Consider the following 16,638-nt stretch of genomic DNA (forward strand, 5'->3'; position numbering starts at 1 on the left):
CCTTCTCCCCAAAGACTAGCTGTCTGATCAGAGAGAGAAGATGTAGAACATATCGCTAGCACAAACTACGAGGCTAATAAGAAAAACTCCAACTTCGATGAACAAGCAAAAGGGAAGGCTGAACGCTCGAACCGTCATGCCTCGACGCGTCCGCACCGTCCTGGATCCCTCCTTTCTCATCTCCAAACTCCATCTCCGACTCCTCACCACGTCTCAGAAGCTTCCTACTAGTCTCTACTTTCCTGGTTTCGGCTTGGGTGAGTCGGGTGACTCGGAGGAACCGGCTGAACCTCTTCCTCTGCTCGAGCGAAAGAGTTCGAAAGGAGGGGACCGAGCTGACGGCGGTCGTTTCTGTTTCATCCTCGACCTCGATCTCGACCTCGATCTCCATATAGGACTGATGGAGCTGGGCGCAGGCGACCGGGACGTGGCCGTCGGAACTGTGAGGCGGAGGCGGCAAGGGCGAAGCGGCAGGAAGGCCAACGACCGAAAGAGGGAGGGTTGGCCCTCGATAAGAGACGTCGGCGAACGAAGGGAGACTGATAAGGTTGAGGCGGAAGATTCGAACGATTCCGGCGAGCTAAACAAGTTGAAAATGTCAGCAAGGATGGAACAGTCGTAACAGAAGGGACGCAGAGGTTGCTCACCTCGAGTACAGGAGTTCCGCCTCCATAATCGTTCCACAAGTCCCTTCTGGCCTCACTGTTTCCATGGCAGTCGTGCTCGTCACTTGAGATCCATCCAGGCGAGGAATGAAATTTCGCTCGAGAGCAGCAGTCGTTCCAGGAGGAGCAGTCGATCCCGCACTCGTGCTCTCCCTCGTCTTGACTCCCTCGGGCTCTCTTCCTCTCGAAGGAGCAGCAACAGCTTCCCAGCATCTCGATCAAATCTCTCCTTCGATCCGAGTAGAGAGTCCCGAAGAGCTCGTCAAGGATCATGTCGGTGACTTCGGGAGGGAGGGAGGCGAGGGATGGTCGAGGGAGGAGGGAGGAGGAGGAGTTGAGCTCGAGTCGAAGGGTGTTCGTTCGGATTCGGAGGGAGAGAAGAGCGAAGAAGATCTCGGCTTGATGGTAGGATTCGTAGCATTGGGAGCCTGTAAGGCAGATGATGAAGTTCAGAAAGCGCTGTAACAAGAGGGAGAAGGAGTAGGAGAAGGGACGAACCGAGGAGGAGAGGAACGGTCTCGACTGGAAGAGAAGGGAGGAAGGCAGGAGGTCAGTACAAGAGACAAAGAAGATGAAAGCGACGATAGAGATAAGAATAACTCACTCTGTACACCCCAAACGAACGAGACTGTAGAACCCAGAGACATCGTTCTGGAGGAAGGAGGGAAGGGGAAGAAGAGAGATCGTGACCGTCGAGCGCGAAATGAGCTTCGACCTTTCCTTTCCTCTTTTCTCTGCTCTTTCAACGACCAGCATCGCTTCCCACTCCACTTTATCTCTTCTTCTTTTCTCTCTCCTACTCATGTCCAACGGTTCTTCCGTTTCCGTAGCATGGGGAATCGAAAGTGAGTCAAGGGGAGGACGGAGAAGAGCAGAGGGACCGTCGAGCTCACCATCTCCCTCCCTTCCCTCTCTTTCTTCAGTCGAGACGATTCCTCTTCTCCTCGGTAGGCCTCCGGTTTCTCTCTTAACCTCAGTAATTTATCTCGCTGACCTCGCTATCTTTGTTTCTCTTGCAGCCCTCGAAGCCTACGAAGCAAGCGAACCAGCTCGACTCTTCTTCTCCCTCCTCCATCTTCGAGCTCGCTCCTCCACCCTCGTCTTCACCCCTCCCTCCACTCGTCGAGCCACCATTCGCTCCCTATCCATGGATCTCGTCGACGAGATCCTCGCTTACCTTCATCTCGGACTTCGACGAAGACAGGGTCGGGAGGTGTCACTGTCAACAACCGGAGTTTCTCTACGAGCACGCCTGTGGGGTTGATTGTCCCTACTGGCGGGATTGTTGCTGTTGGCATGATTCGGAGTGGAGGTATTACGATCTTGCAGAAGTCTGGAATGGACCACGAGACTCAACGCTCGAGAGGGAGCTTCTTGAGGAGTTCGTGTCAAAGGTGAGTTCGAAGTCATCGCTCTCTACCTCTCTTCTCTCTCTCTCCCTCTTTTCGAGCTGTTAGCTGATCAAATCTTCTTCTTCTTCTTCTTCTTCTTCTTCTTCTTCCTATATATCCAGCTCTTGAAGCTCGCCTCCATCTTCGATCTGAATCTCGTCGCCTCTCCCCGGGTCAGTAGCGCGTCCTTGTAGATCGTTGTCGCCCTTCGTCCTGGGGATCCCCTTCTGTCCTACCCTCAACAACCGAGGGGTTCTTCCCTAACCTATCTCCTCCATCGAGTTCAACAAGGACCCGGCCTCTACTTTGACGAGCTTAGACGGAGCTCTGCGTCTTACCGCCCGAGACCGACGTCGATTCAGGACGTTCGTTCGAGCTCTCCTTCTGGGGGGAGCAGTTGGTGAAGGACGAAGACGACAAGATCAAGGTCGCTTTGAAGGAGGATTCTCGACACTTGGGGGCTGCGTCGGAGGAGGGGAAGGAGGGGAGGCAGGGAGACGCGTTCAGGGTTGTTGGTTGAGAGGAGGGAAGACGAGCTTGGAACCGAGGTTGATGCTGGTCCACGCGTCTTGGTGCATTGACCCCTGAAGAGGGGTGTCTTACATAGTTGTTGATGATGTTTCCTTCGCGATATAGCTTTCTCTCGCGTCGACGAGGTCTTTGAAAGAAAGGAGAGCGGTCGCGTCCCTCTCCCTCCTTCGCCTCGCTTCCTTTTTTTACGACGATCTTCAAGATCGTTCACCTCCTCATCTTTCCTTTCTTCCTCCAAAACTGTTAAACCTACCGAAGATGTCGAAGAATGAGGTCGGACAACGCAGTCGAACTCGAAACCTCCTCGACGCTGTTGCTCTCCTCTCCTTTGCCCTCCAACCAAATCCATCGCGCAACCGTTCGACAACCACTCTTTCTCTTCCCTCGTTAGGATGAACACTCCGGATCGGACCTCTGCTCGTAAGCAGAGAAGGGATCACAACTCTCCGTATAGTCGGAAGTCATCCAAGCCCAAAGCTGCCATCGACCCTCTCGTGAGCTTTCTCTTCCCTTCTCCCCTCCTTCCTTCCTTCCCTCTTCCTTCCTTCGCTAACCCTCCTCGTCCGTCCGTTCTTATCTTGCAGCCCACCCTCGCCTCCTCCTCTTCCTTCAGAAACCTCTACAACTTTGTCTCTTCCCCGTTCAGATCTCGAGCTGCTCCTCCTCCGCCGCCCAAAGACGAATCCGACGAGGACGAGGAGGAAGAGGAGGAGGAGGATGGAGACGAGAGTCAGCCTATTGAGTTGGGAGATTCGGACGAGGATATGGATCAGCAGCAGGCTCCCTCTTCTTGGAAGGGAAAAGGTCGAGAAGTGGAAGGAAATCGTTCTGCAGGAGTCAGTCCCTCCCTCCCTCCTTCCCTCTCCTTCCCTTTGACCTCTCTCTCCCTCTTGCCTTCCCTCCCTTCTCGAGCTCCCTTTCCATTCAACTCGAGCTGACTCTTCTTCTTCTCTCTCCCACGCGCATACAGCTCACTCGCTCCTCCGCATCCAGCAACCTCTCCTCTCTCCCTCCTCTCCCCAACCCAAACTCGTCAAAATGGATCTCCGCCCTCGCTCCCTCCTCCACCCACGCTCACGCGCTCGTGCAGATGGCTCCCTCCTCCCAGGTCTCTCAACCTCGCTACGCCAAGCAGCCTATGGGTCCTCCTCCACCACCTCCTCCGAGGGCTATGTCTCGATCCCAGACTTTGAGCTCGCTCCAACCTGGAGCTTCCTCGACCTCGAACTCGTCCTCAACTTCGACTCGAGCTGAGTTGATCCTGGAACGGTTCTTGGCTGAGAAGGGATTGAGCGAGGAGGACGAGAGGGAAGTCAGGGAGTTAATGGTCAAGAAGGGAAGGGAGTCTGAAGGTGAGCTCAGACAATTTAATGGCTGAAGAGCTGTCGAAGCTGACTCTCACTTCCCTCTCTCTTCAGTCCCCCCACCACCCTCCCTCAACCACTCGACAACCTACACTCCTCTCCTCTTCCACCCCGGAACGTCAGCAACACGTCTCGCCGCTTCCACTTCTACCAACACCCTTGCCAACTCCAGACTCGCTCGATCCACCTCGACAATGTCCTTCCTTTCACCTTCCCGCTCCTCCTCCTCCCAACTCTCCTCCTCCTCGTCGTCGCGTCAACTTAGCGCTCGAGCTTCCTCCCCGGGAGCCTTCTCCTCCCCAGGGAAACGTCGACCCATCTACCTCGGTCCGGGAGTCAGCCATTCTCCGAGCAGGAGCAAGAGGAATGTCACGTTCGGAGGGTTGGACCTCAAGCCTTCGGCGGTCGTCAACAGTCCTGGGAAGAAGAGGAGAGTCGAGGACGATGGAGAGGACGACGATATGGACGTCGAAAGGGAGCTTAGTGGATTAGGAACCTCCTCCTCGTCAGGGCGAGGTCTCAGCTCGAGTCAAAGCGTACCCTCCTTCCTCAACTCGGCAGCTCCAGCATCTCCTTCCTCCCCTTCGGCTCCCTTCACCTTCTCCATCCCCTTCTCGCCCACCACCAACAGCTCCTACTCCCAACCCGCCACTCTCTCCCCATCTCCAGCTCGAGCGCTCGCTCCTCCTCCTCCTCCAGCACCAGCTCCTCAGGTCGTCAAGCCCTCTCAATCCCTCTCCTCTGGACTCTCTCGCTACTCGAGACACCCTTCTCTCGTCGCTCCTTCGCCGCTCAGGCAGAGTACGAGCTTCGCAGAGTCGCCGGAGTCGGTCAAGTCGTCGGGAGGAAGTCCTGCTGGAAGTCCGTTGGGTGCGAAGGGAGCTGGAGGAGGAGGAGCTGGAGGTGTGAGGTCGAAGGCCAGTTCCATGATGCTCGATTTCATTCAGGAGGAGGAGGTTGCGAAGGTTCGTCTCTCTTTCTCTCGTTGCATTGTTTTTTTTTCTCTTCTTTTTGCCTCGTACGAGACGAGAAGGCTGATCGTTTCTCCTCCGTTCGTTCTTCAGCGAGTCGCCTCTCCAGCACCGATTCAGAACCCTTACCAGTCCGCTGGACTCGCCAGTCCCAGTCCGAGGAGGAACCCAAGGAGGAGTGTTGCCGCTGAGAGCAGGAGCAGTCGAGCTGGGACGCCCAAGAAGGGTGCGAACGGGGACGGGCTGAAGGTCCCGACGGCTTTGGAGTTGATTGAGAAGGAGGCTCAGAAGGAGTCGATGAACGTGAGTTCAAGTCCTCCTTCCAGGTACATGACCTTCTCTCGCTGATCGCTGACCTGCTTTCTCTTTTCTCGAACCTATAGAGTCCCACACCTACCTCGAAGAAGCAGAAATCCTCGTCGTCGAACTCGAACTCGACCGGCTTCTCCCTCGACGGTCCCTCGACACCCTCCCGTCCTTCGGCATCTTCCGCCCCTCCCAACGACACCTCCACCACTCCAACCTCCGCTCCTCCTCCTAAACGGAAAGCACCAGCCGAAGAAGCTCCTCCTTCCTGGGTGACGGACGTCCAACCTCCAACGGTCATCTTCGCCCACGATGCGTTTGGAGGTCCCATCCTCGGTTCTAGCTCGAAGAAGTCCAACACCTCGTTCGGAGTCGAGGACCAGTCCAACCAGGACTCGGAGATGGAGGAATCGACGTCGCCAGTCAAGCCGACGGCGATCTTGTTCACGTCGAGCGTCGATTCGAGGGAGAAGATTGTCGAGAAGGACTTTGGGAAGAAGCCCTCGTTCGCCTTCGACACCACAACCGTCTCCTCTCCATCGTCGAAGAAGTCGGCTCTCCCTTCGGAAACTCCCGCGTCAAAATCGATCAACCCTACGTCGTCGTCCCCCAAAACCATCGCTCTCGAAACCGATCGACTCCTCCTTCCCAACTTCACCTTCATCTTCTCCTCCATCATCACCCCTCTCCCCACCTCCTCCCTCGAATCCCAAGCCATCTCCGAAGTCTCCAAACTCCCTTCCTCCTCGCTCCCCAAGTTCGACCTCCTCGCTCCTCCTCCTCCTCCTCTCGCCTCGACCTCGGCCTCAGGAGGTTTCAACTGGGCTTCAGCCGGTCTCGCTCCCCCTCCCAAACCCTCGGCGGACATCTGGACGTGTGGCACTTGCGGAACGAAGAGTCCTCTCGAGAAGGAGAACTGCATCGCTTGCGAGGAGCCGAGGCCTGCTCAGAAGAAGACCTCAACCGCTCCCGCTCCCGTCGTCGCTTCAGGAGGAGGATTCAACTGGGCGTCGGCAGGACTAGCTCCTCCTCCGAAACCCTCCTCCGACATCTGGACCTGCGACGTCTGCGGAACCAAGTCCCCTCTCGACAAAGCCAAATGCATCGCCTGCGAGGAACCTCGACCCGTCCAAAAACCCACTCCCGCTCCCTCTTCTTCCTCCACTCCTCCTCCTCCTCCCGCCGTCGCCTCAGGAGGATTCAACTGGGCAGCCTCAGGCTTCGCTCCTCCTCCCGCTCCTTCCTCGGACGTCTGGGTCTGTGGGGACTGTGGGACCAAGAGCCCGAAGGAGAAGGAGAAGTGTATCGCTTGTGAGGCTCCCAACCCGACGAAGAAGGCTACGTCGGCTGTGGGAGGAGGAGGTGGTGGAGGGTTCAACTGGGGAGCTGCTGGGATGAAGGCGCCGGAGAAGAAGGCTGGGTGGGATTGTGGGGTCTGTATGATCCGGAACGGGGAGGAGAAGACGAAGTGTGCGAGTTGCGAGACGGAGAGGAGTTAGCGTCGGAGGTTTTGTAGTTCAGTCGTTGTGTTTTCTGTTTAGCTCGGTTTCGGATTGGATAAGGTGTATGTGTTTGCTTAGCTTGATTCGGGTACGGCGAGGGCGGAAGACACTCGAGGAGGAAAGGAGACAGGAGAGAAGCAAACGGAGAGCGAAGCAGACGACTTCTCGACGCGTCGGTCTGACGCTCGTCGCTCCTTCGTTCTGCCGGGGAGCGTGCCCGCCTTTGTAAAAGCCTATCTACTCGTCTGGAAGGTGCTCGTGTACATCAGCATCGTCGCCACTCGCTATTGGAACTCTAATGGAAACCCTTGGTCGCCTTCGTTTGGCGGTTGTCTCGCTCGACTCGATCGACGCGTCGCTCCTGCCGTCCCTCCCTTTGCTCCCTCTCTTCCCATCGCCCTGGCTGCTCAGTAATAACGCGTCCCAGCGAATCAACGTGCGAGTTCCGAGTCGATAACTATAGCGGGAGAGTTGCTAAAAGTGAAGCGGGGAGAAAAGAAGGGAACTCCAACTTCGATTGCCAACGCGTCTTCGAACGGCAAAAAACCTTCTCTCCTTGCTGGGGAGAGTGGCAGCAAAAAGAGAAACCTTTAGATCATGGCCGGGATCGAACCGACGATTGCTTGATATCAATTGAATCGAAGTCAAGAGTCAAAACCACTAGACCGCACGACCGATTGATGACAGTGAAGCCAGGCTAGAGTCTCAGTCTTCTACGCACGAACTCGCCTGGATGAGCATATCTTCCAGAGACCTGGAGGGAAGATCCACCCTTTTCCTGCAAAGGAGCGACTGCTTTGACGCGTGTAGAGACGGGGGAACGAGGTTTGTTTTGATCTTTGAGGCTTCCCCTCTCCCTTTGTCTTCTGCTCCTTTTCCATTGCGTCCTGATGCTTCCATCCCAGCCTCGCACTCTCACGCGCCCTCTCCTTCCTTGACTCTCGAAAGAAGCTGACCGCCGAAGTCATGGATAAGGCGAACGAAGTCGATTTTGTTGCGACGCGTCGATCAGCGACGTCCGTCGTGCCGCGTCCCTCTCTTCCTCGCTCCCTTCTCGTTGCTCTTCCAGCTTCAACTTCTGATCTCCGGCTCCCTTTTCCTCGTCCTCTCAAGCTCGAGAGAGAGATCGTTTGCTCTTCATGAGAACTTCGCCAGGAGTCGTGATGTCGGGAGAGTTCAGTGGGGAAAAGAGGCGTCGACGAAACGAGCGACGCTCTCTTCGCGTCGAGCGGTCGCAAGGTTCTTCCCTTTCTGTGGGTTCGACTTGAACCGCTACTATTCATCTTCCAAGCAGCTCTCGTTACATTCAGGGCTCAAAACACTTTGGGTTTGTTCAAAAGAAAGACGAAGGTGTTCGTGGAATCGTGAAGGTGAGCGATGAGTTGACGAACTCGACGCACTCGTCGACTGCTGCTTGCTTCTCTCTCGCACAACTTGATCTGGTTGGAGTAAGACCGCCAGTATTCCTCAACGCTCGCGCCGTCTCATCGTTTCCTCCGCGGCATGCTCTGCTTCAGACGGGATTGGTGCATAGATATCATCTCAACGCTTTCGTGACCTCTGGAGAACTCTATCCTGCAGGGGTCGCTCGAGAACAAGGTGAGAGGGAAAGAAACGGCTCAGGAGGCGACTGGCAGTGGACGCGTCTCGTTCCCTTTTCACCCACTCGTTTCGTCTTGCAGCTCAGTTACTTTCGAGGATCTGGCACGCTTACAAACCCTACTTAGGGATCCCCTCTCGCTCAGCAGACACGAAGACAGGTCTTCATCCCCTCCACCAACCAAGAAGACGCGTCCTCTCCCTCTCCCTCCGTCCTCCCCAACCCTTTCCCTCTCACCTTTCTTCCCCTCTCAGTCATAAAAGATCCCTGCACGACACCAAATGCCTCTCTGAACAAAAGAGACGATTTTCGCTCGCCAGAACGGCAAAAATGAGTGAAGCGTGACTCGAACACGCGTCTCAAGAAATTCTCTTAGATGGAAATCTTGAATAATAACCCCTATACGATCCACCCTTTGATGAAAGAGGATCAGGGGCGGTGTACGGATCAGGAGCGCTAAAAACGGCCGTTTTTGGAGAGAAGGGCGACGACGCGACGAGGGGAGGACGGAGGGGGAAGAAAGAGGGAAAGCTGTCGAGATGGGACGGGATGTGACTTTCCCTCTTGGTCTGAGGTGAAGAGATGAAGAATGGGTGGTGTGGGAGAGGTCAAGGTTGAGGAATGAAGAGCGTTTGAGACGGGAGCTCCTCGCGTCGTCTCCCTCTCCCCTCTTCCCCTGTTCCCCTGTCGAACGATTCTTTCGATCGAATGTGAGAACCCAGTTCTTTGCCCTCTCGAGAGAACGAAGCAAGTAAAAAACGTGATGTGATGAGATAGACATGGGGTTGAAAAGGCGAGAAGGGTATGAACGAAAGGGACGAAAAGCGAAACGAAAAGCCGAAACGAAACAAAGTAGGAGTAGAAGTGAAGACTCAAGCGAAGAAGGAAGTACTGAAAACCGAAACGTAGGAGACGCTCAACCTCTACTAGCAGCATCCGCCTTGATGGCCGCTCCTCTCCTCCCTCTCCCCGTCACTCCTCCTCCCCTCCAGTTCCTCCTGATCTCCCCCAGATCCCCCTCCACCTCCGCCTCACTGCCCTTCACCAACTTCCCCAGATCCGTCAAACTCTTCCCAGCAATGAACAAGAAGATCCTCTCCTCCCCTCCAGCTCCACCGTTCGCGTTCGCCGCGTTGGCGCTCTTCGCGTTGTTGGACGAAGCCGTGTTGGTCGTTGGACCTCCTGGCGCGTTCCTCGCCTTCTTCGCGTTGGGTCTCCCTCCTTCGGACCCTCCAGCGCTTCCGTTAGTGCCGTTGGGGTTGTTGGAGTTGTTGTTGTTTCCGTTCGAGTTGGCGTTGGAACCGTGGAAGGCGAAAGGGGAGTTGAGGGCTGAGGTCGAGGTTCTGGAGAGGGAAGGGTGGGAGAGAACGGAGAGGGAGAGGAAGGATGGTGGGAGGGATTCGGAGGCGAGGAGGGCTGGTGGCAGGAGAGGGTTGTTGGGATCTGAGTCGAGGAGAGAGGCGAGGTTGGAAGGGGAGAGGAGACGGGAGTGGCGGGAAGGACGAAGTTTTCGGTTGGAGGTGGAGGAGGAGGAGGAGAGGAGGGAGCCGGAAGGGTTGGAGGAGGAGGAGGGGAGAGGTGGGATTGAATAGGAGTCTGGAAAGGAAGAACGGGAAGGAAGGTGGTCAGTTGGGAAAGAAGAGGGAAGGGAAGGGAGGAGGAAGGTGAGCTCGACGAGTCGGCGTCGTGTTTGTCCGAAGGGTGCCTGAGCTGAACTCTCCCCTTCCTTCCTTCCTTCCTCCCTCATACAAACGAGAAGATGAAACCTGCAGCAGAGAGAGAAGCACTCACCGAGAATATCGCCCCCGTCCTTCTCTTCCCTCAGCCTCTTTCTCCTCTCCTCGACCTTGTCCAACAGCATCTGCTTGACTCCTTCTCTCGCCTTCCTGTAATCGTCCTCGAGCTTTGCTCTCTCAAGCTCAAACAGCTTCCTACTCGAATCCAGTCTGTACTCGTGGTGATGTGAGATTTGGGAGAGAAGAGCGTCTCGTTCGAGGGTGAGGGAGTAGAGCGAGAGGAGGTACGATTGGGAGGTGGGAGGGAGAGGGAGGAGGGAGGAAGCCAGGTGCGAGAGGTGGGTGTGCGTTTCGATGTACATCCTGGAGGAGGAGAAAGTGAGTGGAAGTCAGCGAGGATGACTTCGTCTTCAGAGAGGAAGGGAGAAGTTGGTGGGCAAGTGAGGGTAAAAAGAAGAGGAGGAAGAACGGAGGAGAGGGAAGGCCGAGGTAGGTTCAAAGGGATCGCTACGAGTCCCTCGACGCTCAGAGCTTCGAGAGAAGGAAGAACTCGCATAGAGGTAACATACAGCCATCCCTGTCTCCGCCCTCCGACTCTCTAAAGCTCGGATGCTCGACCAAAAGCGAGAAGAAGGAAGGTTGAACGCTCCCTCCGGCTGAGCTTCTTCTTCCCTCCGTGCCTCCTTCTTCTCTCCATCCACCTCCTCCTCCTGGAACGACCCTCTCCCACCTCAGACGCATACAAAGACGATATGACTCACCTGTCTCTGTCCTCCATCCTCTCCTTATGCTTAAACTCGACCTTCTCGACCCATTCCCTCCTCTTTCGATCACGCTTGCTCTCCCCTCCAGCAGCAGCGGCGGCAGCAGCAGCAGCAGCGTTGGCGGAGTTGGAACTTGACTCGGCGGGGCGGTGTTGTTGGTGGGAGGACATCGTCTTCAAGAGGAAGGAAGGAGAAAAGGGGGTGGAAGGGAAGATGGTGGTGGGAGAGAGAAGGAGAAGAGGGAAGGGGAGACCCGAAGGAGCCGTTGGGTTCCGCAGGCGACAGAGTGTCCGATTTGATGCGAGAGAAGAATTTTTCTCGGTGGGAGAACAGTGATCCGAAGAACGCTTGGATCAACGACGTTCTTCTCGCAAAATTTGACTCCCCTTCTCTGTCTCAAAGCTCGAGGTCAACCACCAAACTCACGCGCCTCTCTTCTCCTTCCCTCCAAACACCCACCTCCTCCCACCTCGCGTCCTTTCCTCAAACGCATCCATCCCAACCCAGCTCTGGCTTCCTCCCACCATCTCCCTCAGCATGTCCCTCTCCTCGACCCCTGAAACCCGACACTTCACCGCTCTCACGCACCACCTCTCTCGCCTCGCTTCCGCCATGAGTGACACCGAAATCAGGATGAGGGACATGCAGAAGCTTCTGTTGGCGATGCAGGCTTTCTCGGCAGGACAGGCTTCTCAGTGAGTAAACTCGATACACTTTCGGATGAGGTGGTTTGAGGGTGGGAGCGTGCTGGGAGGAGAGAGGGAGGATCCAGGAGGGGAGGGAAGGAAGGGAGAGCTGGACGAGCCGAGCTTTTCTCGTCTCGTCCTGTACACGTCGCAACGTGCGAACCGTCGAGAATCGACCCATCTACACGCTCTCATCTTATCTCGTTGCTCTCATACTTTTCGGAGCACGAGCGGGGAGCTACACACTCTCCTTCTTCCTCGCTCGTTCGACCTCAACCTCTCCCTTCCCCTCCCCTCACTTATCCTCCTCCTTCGCCACTCCCCTTTCTCCCTCTTGCCTCCCAAACTAACTCCCACCTTTCCTTCTGCCTCTAGATTCATGGCCGTCTCCCACATCGTAGGACAAGAGCTCGAGAAGGAAGCAGCAGCAGACGAAGCTCTCGCCGCTTCTTCAGCCCTTGCCTCGTCGGGACCAGCAGCAGCAGCACCACCATCGGAGGGAGAGGCAGAGGATAGTTTGATCATGTAGAGCAGGCGTTGTTGAGCTGCAGGGTTGGGTCTGGGTAAGAGGAGGGAAGGGGAACGGAGAGCAGGAAGGAGGAGAGTCGGGTTGTTGTTTTCATGTCCTTACGACCGCTACGATCTCATTTGGTTCTTTATTCTATCATCGAAAGAGTAAGAAACGATGGGTACAAAGTAGGTACGTAGCGGGAGAGAGGGTCTAGGGATTAGGATTGTGAGAGGGGGATCGAGTTAGACGAGAGAAAGAAGAGAGAGGGAGAGAGTTCGAGGTGCAGCGAAAACGGAAGCAAAGCGATGAGACGGGACGGAGTCGTGTAAGGTAGGTAGAGAGTCCGAAGTAAAGCAAGGAGGAGAGGTAAGGTTGAGATGAGAGCGAGAAGGGGTTTAGTCTAGCTAGCATCCGGGCGAGGAGAGAGGGATTCGGACGGTTGTCTGGTTTGGGAGAGACGAAGGAGGGAAGAAGGTCGATAAAGATGCGTTAGTTCTGGTTCGAAAGAGTAGAAGGATAAAAGGACCAAAGTGTGAACTGACGGCGAGTCCAGCGAGAGAGGTTTCCTGCGAGCGACGAGAAAGAAGAGGAAGGAGTAGAGGGTCGGTCAGTTCTCGTTTGTTCGACGCGAGGACACCGAAGGGAGAACGAAATAAGACTGTTTTAATGTTGGAACGTACCTTGTAGTGAGTGCTCATATCTCGAGCAGTCACTGAGGGAAAAGTAAAACGAAAGGAGAGGGGGAATCAGTCTAGGCGAGACGCGTCGAAGAGCGGAACGACGACGACGTCTGAGAGCGAAAACTCACTCCTCATCGCCTCAATCGCCTCGTCCAAGCTGACAGAGTGAATCCCATCTCCTGCTAGAGCGAGCTGAGCGGCGGTAACGGCTTTGACGGCTCCGAGTGAGCTGGAGGACGAAAGAAGAGGGAGGAGGAGGGAGGGAAGCGGGCAGGGCGTCAGCTACGAGTCCAGGACGCCTTGTAGAGAAGGTAAAAGAGGACTCGCTTCCTTTCAATACAGGGCACTTGTACGGTTCCGTCAACGGGGTCGCAGGTCAGTCCCAGGGAGTGCTCAATCCCGACCTCAGCCGCCTGGAGGATCATCTTTGGCGAACCTGGCGAAGAGAGAGCGGGAGAGGCACAACGAGAGTCAGCGACGATAACGAGACGAGAGAGACGACCGAAACAGATAGATAACTTACCACCCATGCAGGCTACGAAACCAGCAGCTGCCATCGAGCTGGCAACTCCCACTTCAGCCATACAGCCTCCCTCAGCGGCAGAGATGGTCGCTCCTCGTTTATAGAGCATTCCGATCGCTGGTTGAGAGAGGGAGCGAAAGTCAGATCGTTCTTCATAGCGGATTGTCGAAGTAGAGTCAGGGGAAGACTCACCTGCTGCTGTGAGAAGGAACTGTGGAAGAGGAGAAGAAAGAGGGACATTAGCGACGAGACGAGCGGAGGAAAGGAGAGGAGGGGAGAAGAACGAACCGTCTTGACGTCTCGTTCAGGATCGTCCGAGATGAACTCGACGATGTACTTCAGGACAGCAGGTATCACTCCAGCGGCTCCGTTGGCTGAAAGGCGGGTAAAGAAAGAGAAGAACAGTCAGCGAGCGTCGACGCGACCTGAACCCGAAGGGAAGATCGAAACTCACTCGGAGCGGTCACCACTCTCCCTCCTGCAGCATTGACTTCATTCACAGCAATGGCGTAACAGCTCAGCCAATCGATACCAGGGAAGACCGAGGACCTCCAGGGCGTCAAAGGAAGAGCGTGTTCAAACGAGCCAACGACCAGCGCTCGAGGTCCTCCTGGTCCGAGTCCAGCGACCAGCCCTGTTGGTTTCGAGGAGGAAGGCGAAGACGGAGACAGGTAGGCGGAGGGAGGAGCGGGGGAGTTGAAGCCTGATTGGATGGAGAGGGCGGAAGGGAAGGTCGAACCGGAGAGAGGAGGTGAGACGGAGGGAGGAAGAGATGGGGAGGGCATGGAGGGGTAGAATCCTTTGAAGAGTCGACGGTAAAGGGTCGCTGCTCGGCGTCGGACCCGTAGGCGACCTGGAAGTACTTCCTCAGCTTCAGATAGGAATGAGGACGACAGGTGAAGAGAGTCAGTTCGAGACTGATCCGGGAAAGAAAGAAGAGGGAGAGACGACAAACTCGACATGACTCCCGTACGGATACACTCGTCCATCACGCTCCAGATCTGGAATGAAGGGAACCAGGTCAAGTTCAGCGAGGGGAGAGGAAGGAGAGAGGGGAGGGGCAAGGGAAAGACGCACTCGGAGAAGGTTGTCGGAGACTTCTTGATCCGTGAGGTAGGAGAGTTCGTTGTTCCAGACGCTGTATCGAAACGGCTATCGGTCAGTGAAGATTCATAGAGGTTCGGAGATGCGAACGGGAGACTCACAGCTGGGCAATCGTGAGCTGGGAGGAAACGAGATGAGCGCGACGCGCGTGAATCAGCATCGACTCCGCTCTTCTTCAACGAAAGTGAGACTTACGTTGTGCTTCCTCGTCAAAGCCTCGAGACTTTGAGCGTTATGGAACAAGAATGGAGGCTGCTTGGGCATCTCCTTCTTGTGATCCGTCTCCTCCTCACTCCCTCCCTCCGACGATGGGAGCTCCTGCTCCCCACCGATCTTCTCGAGAACACCAGCCTCGGGTAGAACTATTCCGTGAGTCTTATCTCGACGAGCTGGAGCGGCAGCAGATTTGTCGATCGATCTGAAGTACAAGTTCTCGTCGACTTGATCGGGAGGAATGGGGAGGAGACGTGTTGGATTGGGTTTGAGAGGCGAGGGAGAGCATCGGTGGGAGTGACGAAAGGGGGCAGAAGGAAACGAGGTATGAAATAAAAAGAGTGGAAGTTGGACGGGGAGGAAACACAACGTGATCAGCGAAGGACACGAGAGGTGACGAGGACGCGAAAAGAAAGACGAACCTTGAGTTCGCTCGTTGACAACACTTTTGAGGGAAGTAGCAAGGCGAAGTCAGTGGCAAGGAAGTATACGACTGAAATTTGGAAGAGAAAGGTCATACAAGCCTCCTCCGACTGAGTAATAGACGTTGACCGCGAGGAGATCGCCTGCGACGCGTGAGAGAAAGGAAAGGAAGAACCATAGATAGTGAGCTCAATTCCGGTTTCTTCGAGGGCCACAACAGACAGAGGTACTCACCATTTTCATCGAAAACAGCGAATCGCATCCCGTTGGGGTGCGTCGGAAGAGCTTCCATCTTCCAGAGCTGTTCGTCGAAGCGACGCGTCGAAAACCAAACAAGATTAGCGACGACTCCTCCCCTTCCCTGGAGCTCTCAAATCAAACAAGACCCGAGCTCACCATGTCCTTGTCCATATCGTAGTGGATGTTCCTCGTGCCTCCCAGGCTCAACCTCTTCTCGCTGATGATGGAGAGGTATCGTGAGTTGATCGTCGAAGTTTCAATCGTCTCTGGGTCGTCGTTCTCGAGTCCCATAAGGATAGCTTCGGGAGTAGCGTGACCTTTGCCTGTAGCTGCGAGAGATCCGTAGAGAGTGATCTTGAGGGTCTTGACCTTGTCGAGGAGGCCGAGGTGAACGAGGTCCTAAAAAGTAAGAACGAAGGAGGAGGGAGGAAACAAAGTATGAGCTCGACTGTCTTTTTTTTCAGCTTTTCGACAAAAACGACGATTTCTCCCTCTAGACCACGAGACATGGTAGGCAGGCAGTCTCTCCATCTCTCGTCCGAATCGTTATCGAGCAGCCCTGGAGCTGAATACTCTGCTTGAAGTGGACACCTCTACATCTCCCTCCCGTCTTCTTAGAACACCGATTCAACAAAACTCACGGTCACGAAGATCTTTCCAGCCCTCATAGGTCCCACTGTATGCGAACTAGACGGCCCTACTCCAATCGAGAACAAATCTGCGAGCGAGAAGCAAAGAAGAAGGGAAACGTTCAGCTCGTTCAAGATAAGCTCACGCTTTCGTCCTCCCTCCTTTCCTCCCTATCAGGGCTGTTACGTACCAAAAGTGGAAATCACGGCATGTTCCGACCTAGGGATACCTTCTCCTCTCTCTTCCTCTTCCAATGCCTTCTTCGCCTGCTCGTTGATCTCTAGGGATTCCGACGAAACGGGGATGAGCGACGGTTTGAGCGAGCTGAAGGAGGAAGAGGTGAGGCCGAGGTGCCGTCGAGACTGGACGACGAGAAGAGAGCGTCGAGAAGAGGCGAGAAGGAAGGCAGCAGGACGGACGAGGAGGGATCTGATCATGGTGTTGAGGGTGATGGGAGAAAGGGCATGGACGTTGGGGAGTCACGAGTGAGAGAGGAGATCAAAGTTGAAGGAAGAGGTGAAGGACCGATTTCTGGCAAGTCGGTGCTGTTCAACAAAGGTCCCTTGCTCGTCAATCAGAAGGAAGATTTTCTTCTGGGTTCACTCATCGTATAGAAGGCATCAATAACTATTCAACGCTCAAAAGACGGAGCCGAAAAAATGCTTCCGACGCGTCTATGAGGGGTGAACAAGGGAAAACGCGTGAGCTCTTTCGAGTCACATCAAACGTTAGTCTCGCAGGCCATCCCCTTAAGGGTCTGGAACATGATGTAATTTCGATCTACACCATTCAAATTTT

The 16,638-nt window shown here is 55.2% G+C and overlaps 6 protein-coding genes and 2 non-coding genes across 8 annotated transcripts; 2 read left to right on the top strand and 6 right to left on the bottom strand.

The window, feature by feature from the left end:
* Positions 1-293: 293 nt before the first annotated feature.
* Positions 294-1,026, bottom strand: BDY24DRAFT_267482 (uncharacterized protein). The gene has a single exon (XM_076636889.1). The coding sequence runs from the start codon at positions 936-938 to the stop codon at positions 357-359; it is 582 nt and encodes a 193-aa protein (XP_076498864.1). The 5' UTR covers positions 939-1,026; the 3' UTR covers positions 294-356.
* On the bottom strand, positions 767-1,352 carry BDY24DRAFT_381932 (uncharacterized protein). The gene is made up of 2 exons (XM_076639430.1): positions 1,270-1,352; positions 767-1,187 (listed from the first exon to the last, which is right to left on the bottom strand). Exons 1-2 carry the CDS (start codon positions 1,310-1,312, stop codon positions 928-930), a joined length of 303 nt encoding a protein of 100 aa, XP_076498865.1. The 5' UTR covers positions 1,313-1,352; the 3' UTR covers positions 767-927.
* Positions 1,353-4,571: 3,219 nt separating this feature from the next.
* On the top strand, positions 4,572-7,134 carry BDY24DRAFT_381935 (uncharacterized protein). The gene is made up of 3 exons (XM_076639431.1): positions 4,572-4,916; positions 5,016-5,225; positions 5,306-7,134. Exons 1-3 carry the CDS (start codon positions 4,878-4,880, stop codon positions 6,725-6,727), a joined length of 1,671 nt encoding a protein of 556 aa, XP_076498866.1. The 5' UTR covers positions 4,572-4,877; the 3' UTR covers positions 6,728-7,134.
* A 188-nt stretch (positions 7,135-7,322) lies between these two features.
* Positions 7,323-7,405, bottom strand: BDY24DRAFT_t37. Its single transcript has one exon. It is a non-coding gene; the product is annotated as a tRNA-Arg (tRNA).
* Positions 7,406-8,661: 1,256 nt separating this feature from the next.
* BDY24DRAFT_t36 lies at positions 8,662-8,744 on the bottom strand. Its single transcript has one exon. It is a non-coding gene; the product is annotated as a tRNA-Gly (tRNA).
* Positions 8,745-9,082: 338 nt separating this feature from the next.
* On the bottom strand, positions 9,083-11,051 carry BDY24DRAFT_381937 (uncharacterized protein). The gene is made up of 3 exons (XM_076639432.1): positions 10,828-11,051; positions 10,122-10,429; positions 9,083-9,926 (listed from the first exon to the last, which is right to left on the bottom strand). Exons 1-3 carry the CDS (start codon positions 10,998-11,000, stop codon positions 9,247-9,249), a joined length of 1,161 nt encoding a protein of 386 aa, XP_076498867.1. The 5' UTR covers positions 11,001-11,051; the 3' UTR covers positions 9,083-9,246.
* Positions 11,052-11,249: 198 nt separating this feature from the next.
* Positions 11,250-12,180, top strand: BDY24DRAFT_381940 (uncharacterized protein). The gene is made up of 2 exons (XM_076639433.1): positions 11,250-11,525; positions 11,892-12,180. The coding sequence occupies exons 1-2, from the start codon at positions 11,368-11,370 to the stop codon at positions 12,043-12,045; spliced, it is 312 nt and encodes a 103-aa protein (XP_076498868.1). The 5' UTR covers positions 11,250-11,367; the 3' UTR covers positions 12,046-12,180.
* Positions 12,171-16,326, bottom strand: BDY24DRAFT_409008 (serine dehydratase alpha chain-domain-containing protein). The gene is made up of 19 exons (XM_076642808.1): positions 16,031-16,326; positions 15,852-15,928; positions 15,367-15,609; positions 15,205-15,271; positions 15,068-15,113; positions 14,970-14,992; positions 14,530-14,774; positions 14,436-14,452; positions 14,308-14,368; positions 14,186-14,231; positions 13,685-14,101; positions 13,519-13,604; positions 13,423-13,441; positions 13,231-13,347; positions 13,035-13,143; positions 12,836-12,936; positions 12,708-12,739; positions 12,570-12,593; positions 12,171-12,470 (listed from the first exon to the last, which is right to left on the bottom strand). Exons 1-19 carry the CDS (start codon positions 16,275-16,277, stop codon positions 12,432-12,434), a joined length of 2,016 nt encoding a protein of 671 aa, XP_076498869.1. The 5' UTR covers positions 16,278-16,326; the 3' UTR covers positions 12,171-12,431.
* Between the last annotated feature and the right edge of the window lie 312 nt (positions 16,327-16,638).

Source organism: Mrakia frigida (assembly GCF_051309035.1).
Source record: "Mrakia frigida strain ATCC 22029 unplaced genomic scaffold BDY24scaffold_7, whole genome shotgun sequence".
NCBI classification, from domain to species: Eukaryota; Fungi; Basidiomycota; class Tremellomycetes; order Cystofilobasidiales; family Mrakiaceae; genus Mrakia; species Mrakia frigida.